A 16,935-nucleotide genomic window follows, 5' to 3' on the forward strand; every position below is an offset into this window, starting at 1 on the left:
ACTTTTTTCTTGTGGAGAATTCTCCTTAACATTAACAAGAAGAACTTCTCTTCCTAAGTGAAGTGAAGAAAGACTATTTTAGAGGTGGTAAACTGACTGAAAATTTTAGGTTTTGTCTCTTTACATTTTCAGATTGTATGTAGAGAGGAAGTGTTCTGAAAGTTTTGTTCTAATTCTTATTACTCTTTCTTAATTATTGTTAATACAATTTTATTTATACACTTTTAAAATTTTGTGACTACTTTGCCTTTCTCCTAATCCTACCTCACAGCAGGAAATGAGTAAGTATATTCTAGTGAGTGCACTGGTAATTAGCCAACACTGAACCCACCACACTAATTGATGCATTGGCCAAGAAATCTCAAATTGGTGAACCAAAACCACTACAGAAACTTCCTGACAAACTGCACGAGAGCAGAGAGAAATTGAGGCAGAGCCATGGTTTGTCAGGACTTGCTTGATCCTAATGAGCCCTGTGGTGCATTTGGAGCTGAGCACTGGAACCTCAGGGCGTGAGAAGAGATTGCACAAACCTTTCCTGGAGTCCAAGTCAGATGAAAACCCCAAAGTGGTTGGAGTCTAAAGCAGTAATGGGAAGCACAAAGGTCCACCTATACCACAGGCTCTTCATGGACTCCTTGGAGGAGAGAACTGGAAGCCAGGATGGCACAAAAAACTCTCAGAGACTGAAAATGGCACAAAGAACTCTCAATGTGGAAAGGAAAATCCAAAGTACTCACAAATGTTAAGAATCTCAAAGTATTCATGAGCCCCACTGAGTGTCAGTAAAAAGCTCTCAAGGGACTCATTAAAGCAGATAATTGGGGCCATGATTGCACAAACCTCTCACAGAGTCTGTAGCAAAAGGGAAACACCAAGTACCTTAAAAGAACTGAAGTACCTTGAAGCATTAATGAGCCCCACTGAGTGTTGTTACTGACAAAGCCTCTCCATGGACTAATTACAGCAGATAATTGGAGGCTATGATTGCAGAAACCTCTCAGAGACTCCAAGGCCAAAGCAAAAGCCAAAGTCCTTTGAAAATCCTGCAGTCCCTGGGAGCATGAAGGAGCCCCCAGGGCCATTCCTGACCAAGGCTCCCCAGGGACTCCTTCCAGCAGATCCCTGAGGCCACTGGGATGTGGGCTAGGTGGGGATGCTGAGGGCAGGACCAGGGGGTGACAGTGCCCAGCCTGGCTGGGGCTGTGCCAGGAGGCCCCAGAGCCTCAGGACAAGGTGTCTCCTCACAGCCCTTGGTGGCACAGACCCTGCTGTGCCCCAGGGCACCAAGACTTGGCTTCTCTTTGTCCCCACTTGGCATCAGTGCCTCCAGTTCTCTGCTCTGCCTGGGGCCTGGGGACACTTTCTCAGTCGTGTCCCTCAGTGGGACCCATTAAAAGTCCAAGAAACTTTGGAGTTGGATTCTGACTTGGAGTTCTGCAGAGGTTTCTGCAGCTCCCTCTCAGGGCCTGATGTTCAGGGCTGAGCACAAAGCCCCAGAGGGTCATTAAAGTCCTTGTGCTGTATCTGTGCTGCTGAGCTGGGCCGGGCGCCTGGCACAGAGAGTGATCCTGGTAACCAGGAAAAGCTTCAAAAGCACATTTCTCTTGCTGAGCAGCTCTTCTGCCAGCCCAGCAGGGCTGGGGCACTGCCTGCAGCCAGCCCGGGCACAGCACAGAGGCACAGAGAGCTTCAATCAGTCAGGGCTGGGAAGAGGCTGAGAAGTGCCCGGGGCAGAATCACTGACCGCCCTTGGCACAGGAACCTCTGGCTGCAGGACAATGCAGCTGCAGCTCCTGGAGAGATCTCCTAAAGCTGGAACATCCCAATGCCCACAGATCCTGTGAGTGCATTCTCTGCTCATCTCCTGTGCAGAGCAGCCAGGGGTGCCCAGGGCTGTCCTGCAGAGCAGGGTCCTGCAGCCCAGGGCGCTGTGCTGGGCCAGGGACTCTGCTGCCTGCCAGGGACAGCTCTCAGCCGGCCCTGGAGCTGCTCCCAGCGCTGGCCAGGAGCTGTGGGGGGAAGGAGCCACCCTGAGCAGGGCAGGTGCTGCTGCTGAGAGGGGCTGGCTGGGGCAGGGCTGCTCCAGCTCCAGACCAGCCTGGGCACAGCTCCGGAGGACACTTCCCAAAGAAGGTAAGCCTAGGATTATATTTATATACTTAGAAAACTATAATCCTTAATTATTGCTATTAAACTCTTGATTAACTCTCTTAAACTCTTACTGAACAATATTAAACTGTTAGTATATATCTCTATATCTATAATATTTAATTAACTCTAGTACATTTCCTTATGGTTTCTCTTAGAATTTAGAAAAATAAACTGACTGTATAAATACATTTTTGAATTTTATATAGTCATTTCAACATGGTGAGGACCTACAAGAAGAACATTTTGGTTTTTGTATGCCAGCAGTGATAATGAAAACTGGGGGAAAAAAGTCTTTGGACCTACTCCAATGTTTTGAGCCAGGGGTGTGTAACTAGGACAAGTGAATATCCTTTTGAATGTCCTTGTTAAATATCCTAATTAATCAACCTTAATGAATTGTTGAAATCAGGGGCCGGGTGTGCCTCATCCCCACTGGGACACCTGGAAACTTCCAATAGAGATCTGGTTTTTACTTTATTGTTCTCATACTGTTGCAATGCTTTTTTTTATCCTTTAATTATAGACAACAGGGGGATGAGAGAAGCAGAACAGGAATTGTAGTCCCAGAATGACAGAACATTCTGAGTTGAAAAAGACACACAGGATCATCAAAGGAATGTTTGAACATTTACAGGGACTCCAGAACTGTGACTTTGGGTGGTCAGTGTCTCTGCTGGGAGCCTCCCAAAGGGCCTTCAGCCACTCCTCAGCCCTGGGCAGCAGCAGCATCACCTCTGCAGGGCCCAGCAGGGCTCTCCTGAGCTGCCCTTGCCCAGCTGCACACAGAGCCTGCCCCAGCCAGGGCCCTGCACACAGGCAGGTTTCTGTAGGGCCGGGCCGAGGGCACACAGGGTGGGATGGGCTCTGTGAGCGCTGGCAGGGACAAGGCACCTCTCAGGAGGGGATGTCCAGGCCCAGGGAGATGCTCAGGGAAGCAGAGGGGGCTGAACAGAGCAGTGCTGGGGGAACAAGCCCATCCAGCCCCTCACCTTCCCTCAGCCACAGGGAATCCTTTGCCTCTCACATCTCTCAGTGGGAAACTCTGAGTGCAGCAGGAATGCTGGGGGTTTCTGACCTCAGAGAGCCAGGAATGATGTGTGGGTAGGGAAAGTGTTCTATACATATATTCCTAAATCCATGTCCTCCAGACTTGGTAGTGCAGATGGTACCAAGCCTTTCTGCACTATAAGTGAGTCCCCTGAAAACTCCTGAATATCCAGCCTTGTCCCTCTGCCCCATAGCCACAAACCCAGGGCAGCAGGGCAGGGATGGCTCCTCGAGAGCCCCCATGCACAGACCTGGATGCTCCTGGCACACTCAGCCAGCACAACTGGAGCTCAGGCAGGGACCTGGGTGAAGGTTTTCCCAGAGCAGGAACAAGGGTGGGTGAGTCCCAGCAGGACAGGCTGCAGGGAATGGCCCAGGTTTGGCTCTGAGCAGCCTCTCCTGACTTGTCCCTGTCCTTTCTCCATGAACAGGTGCCCATGTGCAGCCACAGCAAATGTCCAACAGCAGCTCCATCAGCCACTTCCTCCTGCTGGCACTGGCAGACACGCGGCAGCTGCAGCTCCTGCACTTCTGCCTCTTCCTGGGCATCTCCCTGGCTGCCCTCCTGGGCAACGGCCTCATCATCAGCGCCGTAGCCTGCGGCCACCACCTGCACACGCCCATGTTCTTCTTCCTGCTCAACCTGGCCCTCAGCGACCTGGGCTCCATCTGCACCACTGTCCCCAAAGCCATGCACAATTCCCTCTGGGACACCAGCACCATCTCCTACACAGGATGTGCTGCTCAGCTCTTTTTCTTTATGTTCTTCATCTCTGCTGAGTATTTCCTCCTGACCATCATGTGCTACGACCGCTACGTGTCCATCTGCAAACCCCTGCACTACGGGACCCTCCTGGGCAGCAGAGCTTGTGCCCACATGGCAGCAGCTGCCTGGGCCAGTGCCTTTCTCAATGCTCTCATGCATACAGCCAATACATTTTCCCTGTCCCTGTGCCATGGCAATGCCTTGGGCCAGTTCTTCTGTGAAATCCCACAGATTCTCAAGCTCTCCTGCTCCAAATCTTACTTCAGGAAATTTGGGCTTCTTGTGGTTATTGGTAGCTTATCATTGTGTTGCTTTGTGTTCATTGTTTTCTCCTATGTGCAGATCTTCAGGGCTGTGTTGAGGATCCCCTCTGTGCAGGGACGGCACAAAGCCTTTTCCACCTGCCTCCCTCACCTGGCTGTGGTCTCTCTGTTCCTCAGCACTGCAGTGTTTGCCTACCTGAAGCCCCCCTCAATCTCCTCCCCATCCCTGGATCTGTCCCTGTCTGTTCTATACTCGGTGGTGACTCCAGCCCTGAACCCCCTCATTTACAGCCTGAGGAACCAGGAACTCAAGGCGTCAGTGTGGACACTGATGGCTGGATGCTTTCATGAAGATTAAACTGCTGGCAAATTTATGCAAATCAATTTGAATAAAAGTCATATTTGATACTTCTTGTTGGTTTATTTTGGGGGTTCTTTTTACATTTTTATGTTGTTCACAAAGAAATATAATGCTTTGTACCCTTTCTCATTTTGTTTCTCTCCATCTTCCCTGTGCCCACAGACTATGTCAATGAGGCACTTCACTCTCAGTGGCTTTAAATGAACTCAAGAATATCCCAGCACAGTTTTCTGCAGAGGTGCCCTTTGGTTGCCTTCTCTGGAGCTGCAGCAGCAATGTCTGTGTGCAGAGCTGGGGCAGATCAGGGCTGGCACAGCAGCTGTGCCCAGGAGCAGCAGCACTTGGTGCTGCCAGTGCTGCTCCCGTGGCCCTGCCCCACTGCCCTGGTGGCCCTGGTGTTGCTGCAGGGCCTGAGTGCTCTCGGGGCCGGGCACAGTCCTGGGGGTGGCAGTGCCGGGGCTGCAGCAGGGACAGGCCATGGGCACTGCTGGGGCAGCACTGACGCCTCAGGCCAGGGCCTGGGGGCTCCAGGCTCCTTGCCCAGGCTCTCTCAAGAACATGGCCAGGCCAATGCTCAGCACAGAAAACCCCCGTGAGCAGCCCCAGGCTGTTGGTGTGGGGACATGAACCTGAGGCAGCACAAATGCCATCAGCCCCTGGGGCCAGGAAGGGCTGGGGACGCCAGGGAAATCACTCAGCTTTGTCCTGGCCTCTGCAGTCAGCCAGAAAGTTTGTTCCCATCAGCTGGGAGTTTCCTGTCCCACTGCAGACGCTGCTGCTCAGAGCCAGGGCTGCCTGGCAGCCACCCCCAAACTGCCCTGAGCATTTCCTTGGCTTCACCTTTGCTTTCTTTACTCTTTCTGATATAAATTTCTTCCTCTTGCCCAGCCCTGTTCCCACCCCTGCACACAGCCCATCCCTGTTTGCCCTTCCTCTCTGGGCTCAATCCCCATTGCAGTTCCTGACTTGGCACATTGGGAATGTCCCTTGGGGAGCAGGATCATCCCACAAGTGCTGCAGGAATTCTCTGCAGGCTCCTGCAGTGCCTGGTGCTGCTCCCTTGCCAGAGGCACCCCAGGCCAGGAGGGCACATCTGGGCTGCTGTGTCTGGCTGTGGGGCTCCCTGTTCTGGGCAGTGAGGAGGAGCTGCAGAGGCTCTGCAGGACTGACAGGATGGGCTTTGGGGCTGTGAGGAGAAGCTGAGGGACCTGGGCTGCTGGAGCTTCTGAAGAGGAAGCCCAGGGCTCCTCCTGCAACTGCTCCAAGGGTGGTTTCAGAGAATCCCAGCTTCAGCAAGGTTGGAAAAGACCTTGGAGATCATCAAGTCCAACCTGTGCCCTGACACCGCCTTGTCTCCCCTGAGCCTCCTTTTCTGCAGGATAAACAACCCCAGCTCTCTCAGCCATTCCTCACAGGACTTGTGCTCCAGACCCCTCACCAGCCTTGTTCCCCTTCTCCAGACATGCTCCAGCCCCTCCATGTCCTTCCTAAATTGGGAGCCCAGAACTGGACACAGCACTCGAGATGCTTCCCAACCAGTGCCCAGCACAGGGGAAGAATCACTGCCCTGCTCCTGCTGGCCACACCATTCCTGATCCAGGCCAGGAGCCATTGGCCTTCTTGGCCACCTGGGCACTCTGCTGGCTCGTGTCCAGCCTGCTGTCCATCAGTCCCTGCAGGTCCCTTTCTGCCTGGCTGCTGTCCAGCCCCTCTGTCCCCAGCCTGTAGCGCTGCAGGGGTTGTTGTGGCCAAAGTGCAGGACCCGGCACTTGGACTTGTTAAACCTCACCTTGTTTGATTTGGGCCCTGGATCCAGCCTGTCCAGGGCCCTGTGCAAAGCTCTCCTACCCTCCAGGAGATCAACACTCCCAGACAACTTGGTGTCACCTCGGTTCCATGAGCCCCCAGAATGTCCCAATTGTGTCCATGATTTCATGAAGCCTCCCAGTGTCAAAATGTCCCTTTTGTTCCATGGGTCCCCTTGTTGTCACAAAGTCTGGGGCCCTCCAGAGCTGCTCCTGCTCCAGGCCCAGGGCCCATCCCAGAGCTGGGGCAGCCACAAAGCTGTGCCCATTTCTGCTCATTGCTGCTCTGATGGGGATGCATCCTCAGACACTTGGAGGTTGATGATGAATTTTACTGCTCTAGAGGCTTCTTCTTTATTGAGCTCTTCAATTCAGGACTTCAGTGGGAAAAGCTCATAGACATATGTTCAAAATGCTTGAACAAGAAAAACCCCTGGTAATAACTGAAGTTTTCAATTCTTCTGTGGTTAATTAGACAGATTTCACAAGTGTATTTAAAGTGAATATACTGTAGTGAAAAAAATGCAGAGAGAATTGGTTTTTTCGGTTTTCTTTTCTTGATTATAGATTGATATCAGCAATATCCAATTGATATTGACCCTCAGCACCTTCTTGTGCAGTTTGAACAGATATGAAAATCAAGACCCTTCATGGCTGACAATCACTAACACTTTGTCTCTTCCCCCACCCCACAATTTCCCTCATCCAACCACTGGCACTCCTATGGATCAGGAATGGTGTGGCCAGCAGAAGCAGGGCTGTGATTCTTCCCCTGTGCTCAGCACTGGTTGGGGAGTGTCGGAACCCCGGGTTTGGCTGGGGTTCCTGTGTGGTGGTAGAGCTTCTCCTCCAACCCGCGTTCCCAAAGGAAAACTCCACAGTCTCTTCTTGTTCGGTCTCAAGATGTTTTATTGCTAGTTATCTAACAGATTAAGTTCTCGGGCTGCGGCCCTTTGGTCAGCGGCCCAGGCAGAGAGGCACACACTCCTGACACCCTGACTGTCCGGTGTCTTCTTCTCCTCTCTCTCCGCCCAGGGCTGCTGCTATCTTTTATAAGATATATTACGTATAACATGTTTACAATTATCCCCCAATACCTATTACCTACGTTACCAAGTGTTTTTCTATTCTAAACCAATCTGTGAGTGCCAACATCACCAAGAACATGGAGGCAAGGAAGAAGAAAGAAGGAGGATGGGTTCAGCCCACTTTCCTCCATCTTAGAACTTCTGACCCCCATGTACAAAGTAAAAACCCCCCTGTACATGCACTAAAACCCCCCTGTACACTACCAAAAAATATTTCCCCCTACTTTGTGACTACATTTACTATATTATCTAGCACTTTGTGACTGCTTGTTCTACCTTCAAAGTTGGTAATTCATTCCATGGTTCAAACTCGAAATCACAGCTAAATCCAGCTGCCTGCTGGGGTCCAGACTGCGTCTGACCACGGCCTGGAGCCTCTAAAAATGTCTGAGAGGCATTTTGAGTTCCCACATCTCCCCTCCCTGTTTGAACCAAAAACACCTGCTTTGCCACTTTGTTCAAGGCCCTTCGAATACACATGAAAATGCATGGCATGACAAGCAGAAGAACTACAAGCCCTATAAGAATATATGATATTACTTTCAAAATTTCTTTCCACACTGGTGAGAGATCAAAAAGGTTAAAGAAATCATCCCACCAGGACCCTGTTACTTTTTTCAGCTTGGTGATACTACTTTCTATTTGTTTTATATTTTCATGAATGGATTTTGAATGATCTGACAAGTTCATGCAGCACATCCCCTCAAACTCTTCACATCCGTGCCCATGTGACAGCAGCAAATAATCAATTGCCGCTCTGTTTTGAAGCACTGCCTGTCTTGCACTGCTGATATCTGTTAACATGTCACTCAGTGCAGACGAAATGGCACGACTGTGTTTGCTCAACCAGCAAGCTATGTGGTCCAAATGTGTCAAGGCCACCCCTGATGCTGTTTGGGGCGAGAAAATTGCAACTGCAATTCTCCGAGCCTTGTCCCAGGTATAAACATCATCATCACAATTTGGACTGTATTGATCAAGGGATCTTTCTTCCCTGCGTGTCTGCTCCTTTAAAGTTTTCAAATCAGGTGCAATCAATGAGAGTTCCCCAATGCTGCATGGACCGCCCTTGATTTTTGCAGGGATAGCAGGCCAAACTCTGTCCCCGCAAATCAAAAACACTCCCTTCGGTAAAGTGACTGGGTGTTGAAGGGATGCTTTGCTTGTCACCTTGGTGTAATTGCACCAAGATGATGCATTTTTATAAAAAGATAGATTTGGAGTGACATCTATTGTATGATTATCTGTCTTTGCCACTCCCACTGGATCAAATTTGATGCAATATTTCATTTTTGTTGACCCAAAAATGTCTAGTTCTGGAGGTTCCAGGTGAGCCACAGGAAGGTATGGTGTCCAAACATGCCACCCTTCCATAGGATCTGAAAAGGTTTTTAAAACCTTTAGAGGGATATTTTTTGGAATTGGCCACTCCTTCACTGGTACACCTACCAAACATGTTGAAAATGGTTTCCCTGGCTTTGAATGAGTCAGGCAAATACTGTCCAGACCCGCTGCCTTTGCCAAAGTTTCCCACACATTTTCCCTTGGTTGTTTCATGGGAAAATCTGTCTCATTGTCCGAAGCAACGGACAAGAAAATGAGACACATGAACACTACCTGTCTAAACTCCATGTCCATGTCCCCAACCTTTGTGAAAAACCCTGCAATGCAGCAATATTTAAATGACACTTAATTTCCCCGAAAAACCCCAAGTCTCTGAATAATTAATTGTTGTCTGACGAGACGTCTGCAGCGTCCTTGTCTGCCTCCGTCTGCGTGCTCTCTTCTTTGCTCCTCGGGTCCACGTCCACCTGCGTCTGCACCCGGAAAGGTTTCACGTGCCTCGCCGACACCCACTTCGGTCCTCGCTCTGTGGAAACACAAGCGAAACCCTTGCCCCAAGTTATTAATGTAAATGGACCTTCAATTTGTCCTGATTCCGGATTTCTGATCAAAACCAAAGGATTTTCCCTTAACTTTGCTTGTGTACTGTTTGTAAAATGCCTAACAATTGGTGGTGTGGGCTCTGAGAAAGAACCATTTAAAAAATTCAATACATACAGAGCTTTGTTCAGCCCCATATAAGGTGTTGAACCTGCCTCTCCCCTTTTCTGTTTATCCAAAAGGGATTTCAGGGTGTGATGTGTTCTTTCAATGATTGCTTGACTTGTGGGAGAATAAGGAATACCAAAAATGTGTTTCACTCCCCATTTTTTCAAAAATTTGTCAAGCACTTTGCCTGTATAAGTTGGACCATTATCTGTTTTTATTTCTTGTGGCACCCCGAGTGATGCGAAAGCTTGCAAAAAGTGTCTGCAGGCATGTTCTGCGGTTTCCCCTGTATGTAATGATGCAAAAATTGCCCCTGAAAATGTGTCAACTGAAACATGGATATTTTTGAGCCTCCCAAAAGATGGGTATTTTGTGACATCAGCCTGCCAGAGCTGAAGACTCTGCAATCCCCTTGGATTGACAGCTCCTGTAGACGCAGGAGGCTGCACAAGCTGACAGTCTGGACAAGCATTGATGATCTCCCTCGCCTGACTTTTGGAGAGGCGAAAGGATTCCACCAATGCCTGTGCATTCTGATGGAAAAATGCATGGCTCAATTTTGCCTGCTCAAAAATATCCGGCAATGTCTGAGATATGGTCATTGTGAGTTTGTCTGCTTGAGCATTTCCCTCTGCTAAGAACCCTGGGAGTGATGAGTGTGCCCTGATATGTGTAACAAAATATTTGTGTTCTCTGTTTTCCAAAATTGTTCTCATGCATGACAGATATGAATATAAAATTTCATTGTCAGTGTGTTTCAAAAGTGATCCTTCCAATCGTCTGACCACATTTGCAACATATGCTGAATCTGTGACCAGATTGAGAGGTTCCCGAAACAATTGAAAAACCCTGACAACTGCTGCCAATTCTACAATTTGTGGTGAACCCTGTACCATTTTTATGTCTGATTCCCACTCCCCTGTTTTAGAATTTTGCCATGTAACTACTGATTTATGAGTTTTTCCTGAACCATCGGTGAACACTGTCATCCCATCCACTGGTTCCTGGCTTATTTTTGGCTTTTCTCTGAGACTTACTTTCGCATTCAGCATCCTGTGAGCTGGAAAATGAACAGTACAAATTCCTGGATAACCTAACAAAGCAATTGCAAAATCCTGTGATTTCTGCATCGCCCATTCAAAATATACTTTTTTCAAAGGAACATGAATAACTGAGAAATCTCTGCCTGACATTGTCAACAACCTGGTTCTCGCCTTAATGATAATCTGTGCTACCATTTCTAGATCCGTTAGAATTGTTTTTGAGGGCCTGTAAGCTAAAAAAACCCACTCTATCAACAAAAGAGGGTCCATTTGAGACAAATCCCATTGGAAAACCAACCCATATAACTGTGCTGTTTCCCCCAACACTGCTAAATGAAAAGGCAATGATTCTACAAAGCGATGTGCTTGTCTCTGCTGAATCATGTCTGTGATCTTTTCAAGGTCCTTTTTTGCTTCAGGCGTCAGAGTTCTGGGAGATTTGATGTTATTGTCCCCTCTCAAAAGATCAAGCAACGATGAGATGTCGTCATTGGTGATTCCCAGGATCGGTCTCATCCAGTTGATCTCCCCCAAAAGCTGTTGCAAATCCTGGAGATTGGTGATCTTTGTATTAATTTCCAGTTTCTGTGGCCTTATTGTTTGTTTCGTGATCTTCCACCCCAGGTATTTCCAAGGTGCAATTTCCTGTATTTTTGGTGTGCTAATTTCCAGTCCTGATTTTTGCACCTGCGCAATCACACAGTCACGAATTTCTTGCACTTCTTGTTTTGTTGGTGCCACAATGAGCAAATCATCCATATAATGGATAATTTTTGCTTTTGGATGTTTTTCTCGTGCTGGATGCAAGGCTTGGGCCACGTACCATTGACAAATGCTTGGAGAGTTTTTGAGTCCCTGAGGAAGAACCGTCCAGTGGTATCTCTGCAAAGGTTCTTCTCTGTTGATGCTTGGAACAGAAAATGCAAAGCGTGGGGCATCATCTGGATGAAGTGGAATGCTGAAAAAACAGTCCTTGAGATCAATGATCACAAGCGACCAGTCCCTTGGGATCATCGAGAGAGATGGAAGCCCAAGCTGCAGTGGCCCCATGTCCTCGATGACCTCGTTGATTTTCCTGAGATCATGAAGCAGTCTCCAAGACCCTGAAGTTTTCTTGTGAATGACAAACACTGGGGAATTCCATGGGCTGTTTGTTGGTTTGATGTGTCCCTTTTGCAGCTGTTCTTGGACCAACTTTTTCAATGCACTCAATTTTTTCTGCTCCAGGGGCCACTGATCCACCCAAACAGGATCATTTGTTTTCCAGGTCAGTTTCAAAGTGGCGAGTGCCACAGTGACCCCTGTTAAAAATCCAATTCTAATTTCAGTCCCCATTGTGCCAAAAGGTCCCTTCCCCATACTGTGATGGGCTTTTGCACGATGAAAGGACGGATAACTGCTGTCTTTTTTCCCGGACCTGTGACAACAATTGCGTTCTCACTCTGCATGCACAGGGAACTCCCCCCTATGCCTGTGAGAGAACCCAAAGGTGCAACCAAGTCCCATTCCCGAGGCCAAAAAATATATGAAATAACTGTAACATCCGCTCCTGTGTCAAGCATCCCTGTAATAGCAATTGTCTTTTCGTTACAAGTCAACTGACAAGTAACAATGGGCCGATCCCGGCTCAAATGTTTCACCCAAGATGCATGCACTTCTGCTTGATTACCAGGAAAAGAGTCCCGTTTGTTGAACACCGGCATGGCTTGCCTTTCTGGATGAGATGGCAAAGCCATAGCTCGAGCAATCGGTGTGTTTTGTGGAATTGTCAGAGGTGGTCGCAAGGCTTTTGCCGTGACCATCAGCTCTTCATTACAGTTTGCTGAAATCAAAGATGGATAAACAACAAGTCCAAGGATACTGCTCCTGTCCCTGGCCATTATTAAAAAGTCCTGTCTTTTCCAAGAAGTCCCTGTGACACCTGTAGGTATCACTGCATGGCTATTGTCCAAAAGACACGTCAGTTTGGAGGTTGCCAAGACGCATTGGAATCCGGGTGGTACCAAGTCTGGGTCGCTGGGGATTTTGGAGATTGCTCTGCTGAGAGGTTCTGTTTGTTGCTCCCCGAGGATTGTCCCTGTTGGTTCTGTGTCACTGCCAGGATTTGTGTCTGAGCGCGCTGGCGTTGATTCGCGCTCTTTTTCCCGTTTCCCGGAATAGGAAGAAGTTTCCCATCCACATCTGTCTGTGAGTGACACTCACTGGCGAGATGTTTCCCTCTCCTGCACCGAGGGCAAAGGTCTGGTGGCTTGTTGGGCTTTGAAAGTTGTGGGCAGTTCCTTTTAATATGTCCTTGTGCCCCACACCCAAAGCACCGTCTCTCTGCATTAGGGTTGCTCTTTGTATAATTTGCAAGAGCTTCCCTAACACGTTTTTCAATTTGATCCCCCAAGTGTTCCTCCATGATGGAAGCAACATGTTGTGGTGTCCCCACCTTGCTGCACGCCTCGATCATGTCTGCCAAGGTGGCCTGGTGCGGCATCATGCTGATGATCCGTCTGCACTCCGGATTGGCATTGGAGAACGCGAGGCTTTTGACCAGATGTGGTTTCGCTCCCTCCTCGCTCACCTGCCGCTCCACCGCCTGAGAAAGACGATCCACGAATGAAGAAAACGGCTCTGCAGGACCTTGTTTGATCTCGGTGTAGATTGTGTCCTGGACCCCCGCTGGAGCAATTTGAAGAATCGCCCTCCGTGCTGCCTCTTTGATGTCGCTGAGCACGTGACGCGGGAGCCTCACCGCCTGTTGAGTTGGATCGTCCTCAGGAGGATCACCAGCAAGCTGCGCCATGGTGAGGTTCGCATTCGGCCCGCCCTGGTATCTGGCTCTCAGCTCCTCCAGGGATCTCCTCCACGCCTTCTGCCACACGAGAGCTTGGGTGTCTGTAAGAACTGATGTCGCAAGATATTTAAGATCATACGGTGTCAAATCATACATTCCAAAAATACTTTTTAACATCTGCTTGAAATATGGTGATGACAACCCATTGTCCCGAATGGCCTTAGCTAAATCTTTGATTGCTCCACGATCCAGGCGTTCCCATCTTGGGTTTTGGCCCTGAGCGTCATAGTTCACTGGCATCATTATATTTCCCGAGCCCTGCAATAAACCTTTCTCCTTCTCCAATTCTGCTCGAATGTCCTGCCAGTCCACTTTTGCGCTCTGCAAAGCTGTAAATTCAGTGGGTACTTGCCTGTAGAGTGGAGTCATCTGTTGTGGCTGCAGTTCTGGTGCAGCAGCACTCACCGATACCAATGGCGTCTGCAGCATCTGTGAAGACGAAGGCTGGAAGCCTCTGGAGAAAAGTGAAGCATCTGCTGTGGAGGAGAACACACGACTGCCTTGCATTATTTGGAAAATTTTTGGGAGATGAACCAACAGTTCTGGCTGTGACTCCAAGGCTGTGCTTAAATATCGTAAAAGAAATTCAACAACCCCCTTTGATATTAAAATTGACTCTCCCTGCCCCGAAAGTTTGGCAGACCTTGATTTTGGAATTGTCCAAGCTGGGACACCCTCCGAAGCAGTGATGCGTATCGTTTCCTCTCGTTGCTGCGCCTCAGCAGAAGTGTCCTGAGTCCCGCACTGTTCCGGTGCCAGTGGAGGTTCCTGCTGCCGTGCAGATGTGACTTTTTTCACCCTGGATTTTTTCTTATAAGAAACTGGAAAAAAGTCCTGCAATGTTACAGTCCCACCACTGGGTGGCGCAGTGCCTCGACCTGACAAGTTCTGCGAAGCCTGTTGCAATGTTGTGGTTCCGCCGCTAGATGGCGCTGCCGCCTGACCAGCTGAGGTCGGAACCGCACTCTGCTCTTCAATCTGCACTTCTGACAAACATTTTAACACCTCTTCTGTCAACTGATTTACATTTGCAAATCCCGCACTAATTCCCGATAAACTTTTGAGCATTTCTCCTAATAACTGATTCACGTTTGCAGTCCCTGCAGTTGATGAAACTGACTCTTGTTGTAACAACTGTTCTAATTTGGTCATGTCAGAAGCAGACAGGGATTGGCCGTGGGCTTGGGCTGTCTGTTGCCATGGGAACTGTGATGGAACGGTGCCCTGAGGAATGTTTACCTCCTGGCCACGCCCCATCCCTGCCTGCGTCATCTCAGGGGAGTGAACGCTCCTGCTCCGACCCTGGCTATGCTTTGGCCTCGCTCCGCCCCGCACCGCCTCCGAATCAGAGCCACTGCCGTCCCCCCCAAGACTGACGCAATCACCCTCCTGTTCCCATTCCAGCCCTGATGTTTCCGTCTCACTTTGCCCGTCTCCTGGCTCCATGCCAGCACCCACAGCCTGCGCGCGCCGCCTCCGCCCCCTGTGTGCCCGTCCCGCGCGTTCGAAATGTGAGAAATCCCCTCCACCCGTGGCTGTTAGGTTTTGCTCGACCTTCGCGCGCATGCCCGCCGCCTGAGCTGCAGCGAGGAACGCCTCCCGCTGTCCCTCTGCCGCTTCCTCAGCAGCCCTGGCTGCCGCGGTCAGGAAGCCAAGTTCCCGCACCCTTTGGGCGGCCGCTTCTGCGGCCTCATGGATTCTCGACATTGAACGCGTCACCGGGCGCTCCGAGCGTACCACCGCCGCACTCGCACCCCCCGCTTTCGCCCCGATCCGTCCCGCCCCCGCCGCTCTCCCCGGCCTCGCCTTCTGCGCGGGCTGTTTTGAACTCCCAGCCTGCGCAGATGTGGAGGCGCTTTCCTCTCCCTCCTCCCCCTGCTCTGCACTCACGTTCGCACCTTCCCCCACCGGAGCTGCTGCCGCCGCCGCTGCCCCCCCCACCGTGGGTTTGGACTTGGGCAATGCCTTCCCCCCACTGAGGGTCGCAGCTGTGCCTGGCTCGCCCACCTCCGTCTGGGGAATTTCTGCGTCGGAGGAGCTTAGGGACTCTTGGGAAACTGAGGAACAGTGAGAACCCGGGGACACGGGACGCGATGGGGTATCATCTCCCTGATGTTCCACAGAAAGCATTCCCGCTTGTCCTGTGCTTGTGGGGAGAGGGTCTGTCCCAAGCTGCTGGCCGGACTGTCCCCCCTCCTGTTTGTCACCAGGAGCCGTAGCTGCCTGGCTCGAGCTGCCGCGTTGTGAGAGTGACTCTAAAACTGTTCTTGCTGAAGATAAAAGTTTTGCGGCAAGCTTATTATTTTTTATAGCCTGATAATATAATTGCTTGTTAATTTCCTGCCAAAAATTTGGCTCATACAACAAATCTGGATCTGAGTGTGGGAAGTTACACCGCACCCATAATAATAAATCTTTCAACTCCTTTTGAGCAATCTCTACCGGATGGGCAGAGATGATGCCCTGGAAAGCAGATACTATTTCTTTTTCCTCTTGGGAGAATTCCCCCCCCATGTTCTTAATTTTGACCGTTCTCACCAAAAGCTGTGTCGGCTCGAGGTCAGTCCGGAGATGGCACTGATCACCGTCCAGCAGGTCACAGGTGAGAGATCCCAGGCGCGCTTCTGGGTCGTCTCCTCCCTGGAAAGTCCCCGAGACGAGTTGTTTCGGTGAAGGTCAGGTTCTTATCTCGAGCTGTCCGCTCCCTCTCGTCTTGGAATTTGCGGCGAGTGTGTGCTCTGCTCTTCTCTCCTTTTTTTTTTTTTCTTTTCTCCGCTGATGCAGGTTGGAGGTTGTTTGATGTTTCTTTTTGGTCTTCTTGCTGATGCCCACCCAGGGACGCCAGTTGTCGGAACCCCGGGTTTGGCTGGGGTTCCTGTGTGGTGGTAGAGCTTCTCCTCCAACCCGCGTTCCCAAAGGAAAACTCCACAGTCTCTTCTTGTTCGGTCTCAAGATGTTTTATTGCTAGTTATCTAACAGATTAAGTTCTCGGGCTGCGGCCCTTTGGTCAGCGGCCCAGGCAGAGAGGCACACACTCCTGACACCCTGACTGTCCGGTGTCTTCTTCTCCTCTCTCTCCGCCCAGGGCTGCTGCTATCTTTTATAAGATATATTACGTATAACATGTTTACAATTATCCCCCAATACCTATTACCTACGTTACCAAGTGTTTTTCTATTCTAAACCAATCTGTGAGTGCCAACATCACCAAGAACATGGAGGCAAGGAAGAAGAAAGAAGGAGGATGGGTTCAGCCCACTTTCCTCCATCTTAGAACTTCTGACCCCCATGTACAAAGTAAAAACCCCCCTGTACATGCACTAAAACCCCCCTGTACACTACCAAAAAATATTTCCCCCTACTTTGTGACTACATTTACTATATTATCTAGCACTTTGTGACTGCTTGTTCTACCTTCAAAGTTGGTAATTCATTCCATGGTTCAAACTCGAAATCACAGCTAAATCCAGCTGCCTGCTGGGGTCCAGACTGCGTCTGACCACGGCCTGGAGCC

The 16,935-nt window shown here is 49.9% G+C and overlaps 3 protein-coding genes across 5 annotated transcripts in view; 2 read left to right on the forward strand and 1 right to left on the reverse strand.

Annotated features, from left to right (window-relative positions):
• LOC144248556 (uncharacterized) overlaps nt 1-16,935 on the forward strand; it is a 65,782-nt gene that overhangs the window by 7,175 nt on the left and 41,672 nt on the right. The gene's annotated exons all lie outside the window — the stretch shown is intronic.
• LOC144248760 (olfactory receptor 14A16-like) lies at nt 3,656-4,588 on the forward strand. Its single transcript, XM_077790752.2, has one exon. It carries the CDS (start codon nt 3,656-3,658, stop codon nt 4,586-4,588), a length of 933 nt encoding a protein of 310 aa, XP_077646878.2.
• LOC146764331 (endogenous retrovirus group K member 5 Gag polyprotein-like) lies at nt 7,698-16,149 on the reverse strand. Of its 3 annotated transcripts, XM_085565349.1 has the most exons (3): nt 15,960-16,149; nt 13,149-14,242; nt 7,698-9,354 (listed from the first exon to the last, which is right to left on the reverse strand). In XM_085565349.1, exons 2-3 carry the CDS (start codon nt 13,926-13,928, stop codon nt 9,319-9,321), a joined length of 816 nt encoding a protein of 271 aa, XP_085421475.1. In that variant the 5' UTR covers nt 13,929-14,242; nt 15,960-16,149; the 3' UTR covers nt 7,698-9,318. The 3 variants fall into 3 exon arrangements, 1 of the variants encoding a protein (XP_085421475.1); XR_014950917.1 differs by lacking the exon at nt 13,149-14,242; XR_014950918.1 differs by lacking the exon at nt 13,149-14,242 and having other exon boundaries at nt 7,698-9,376.

Source organism: Lonchura striata, chromosome 35 (genome assembly GCF_050655825.1).
Source record: "Lonchura striata isolate lonStrDom1 chromosome 35, ASM5065582v1, whole genome shotgun sequence".
NCBI lineage: Eukaryota > Metazoa > Chordata > Aves > Passeriformes > Estrildidae > Lonchura > Lonchura striata.

Excerpts from the sequence above, each read along its gene's own strand:
- LOC144248760 (XM_077790752.2), top strand. The coding sequence starts at position 3,656 with ATGTCCAACAGCAGCTCCATCAGCCACTTCCTCCTGCTGGCACTGGCA.
- LOC146764331 (XM_085565349.1), bottom strand. The coding sequence starts at position 13,928 with ATGCAAGGCAGTCGTGTGTTCTCCTCCACAGCAGATGCTTCACTTTTC. Across the intron at positions 9,355-13,148 it reads CTCAGGCGGTGGAGCGGCAG|AGCGAGGACCGAAGTGGGTG; the intron begins GTGAGCGAGGAG and ends GTGTTTCCACAG.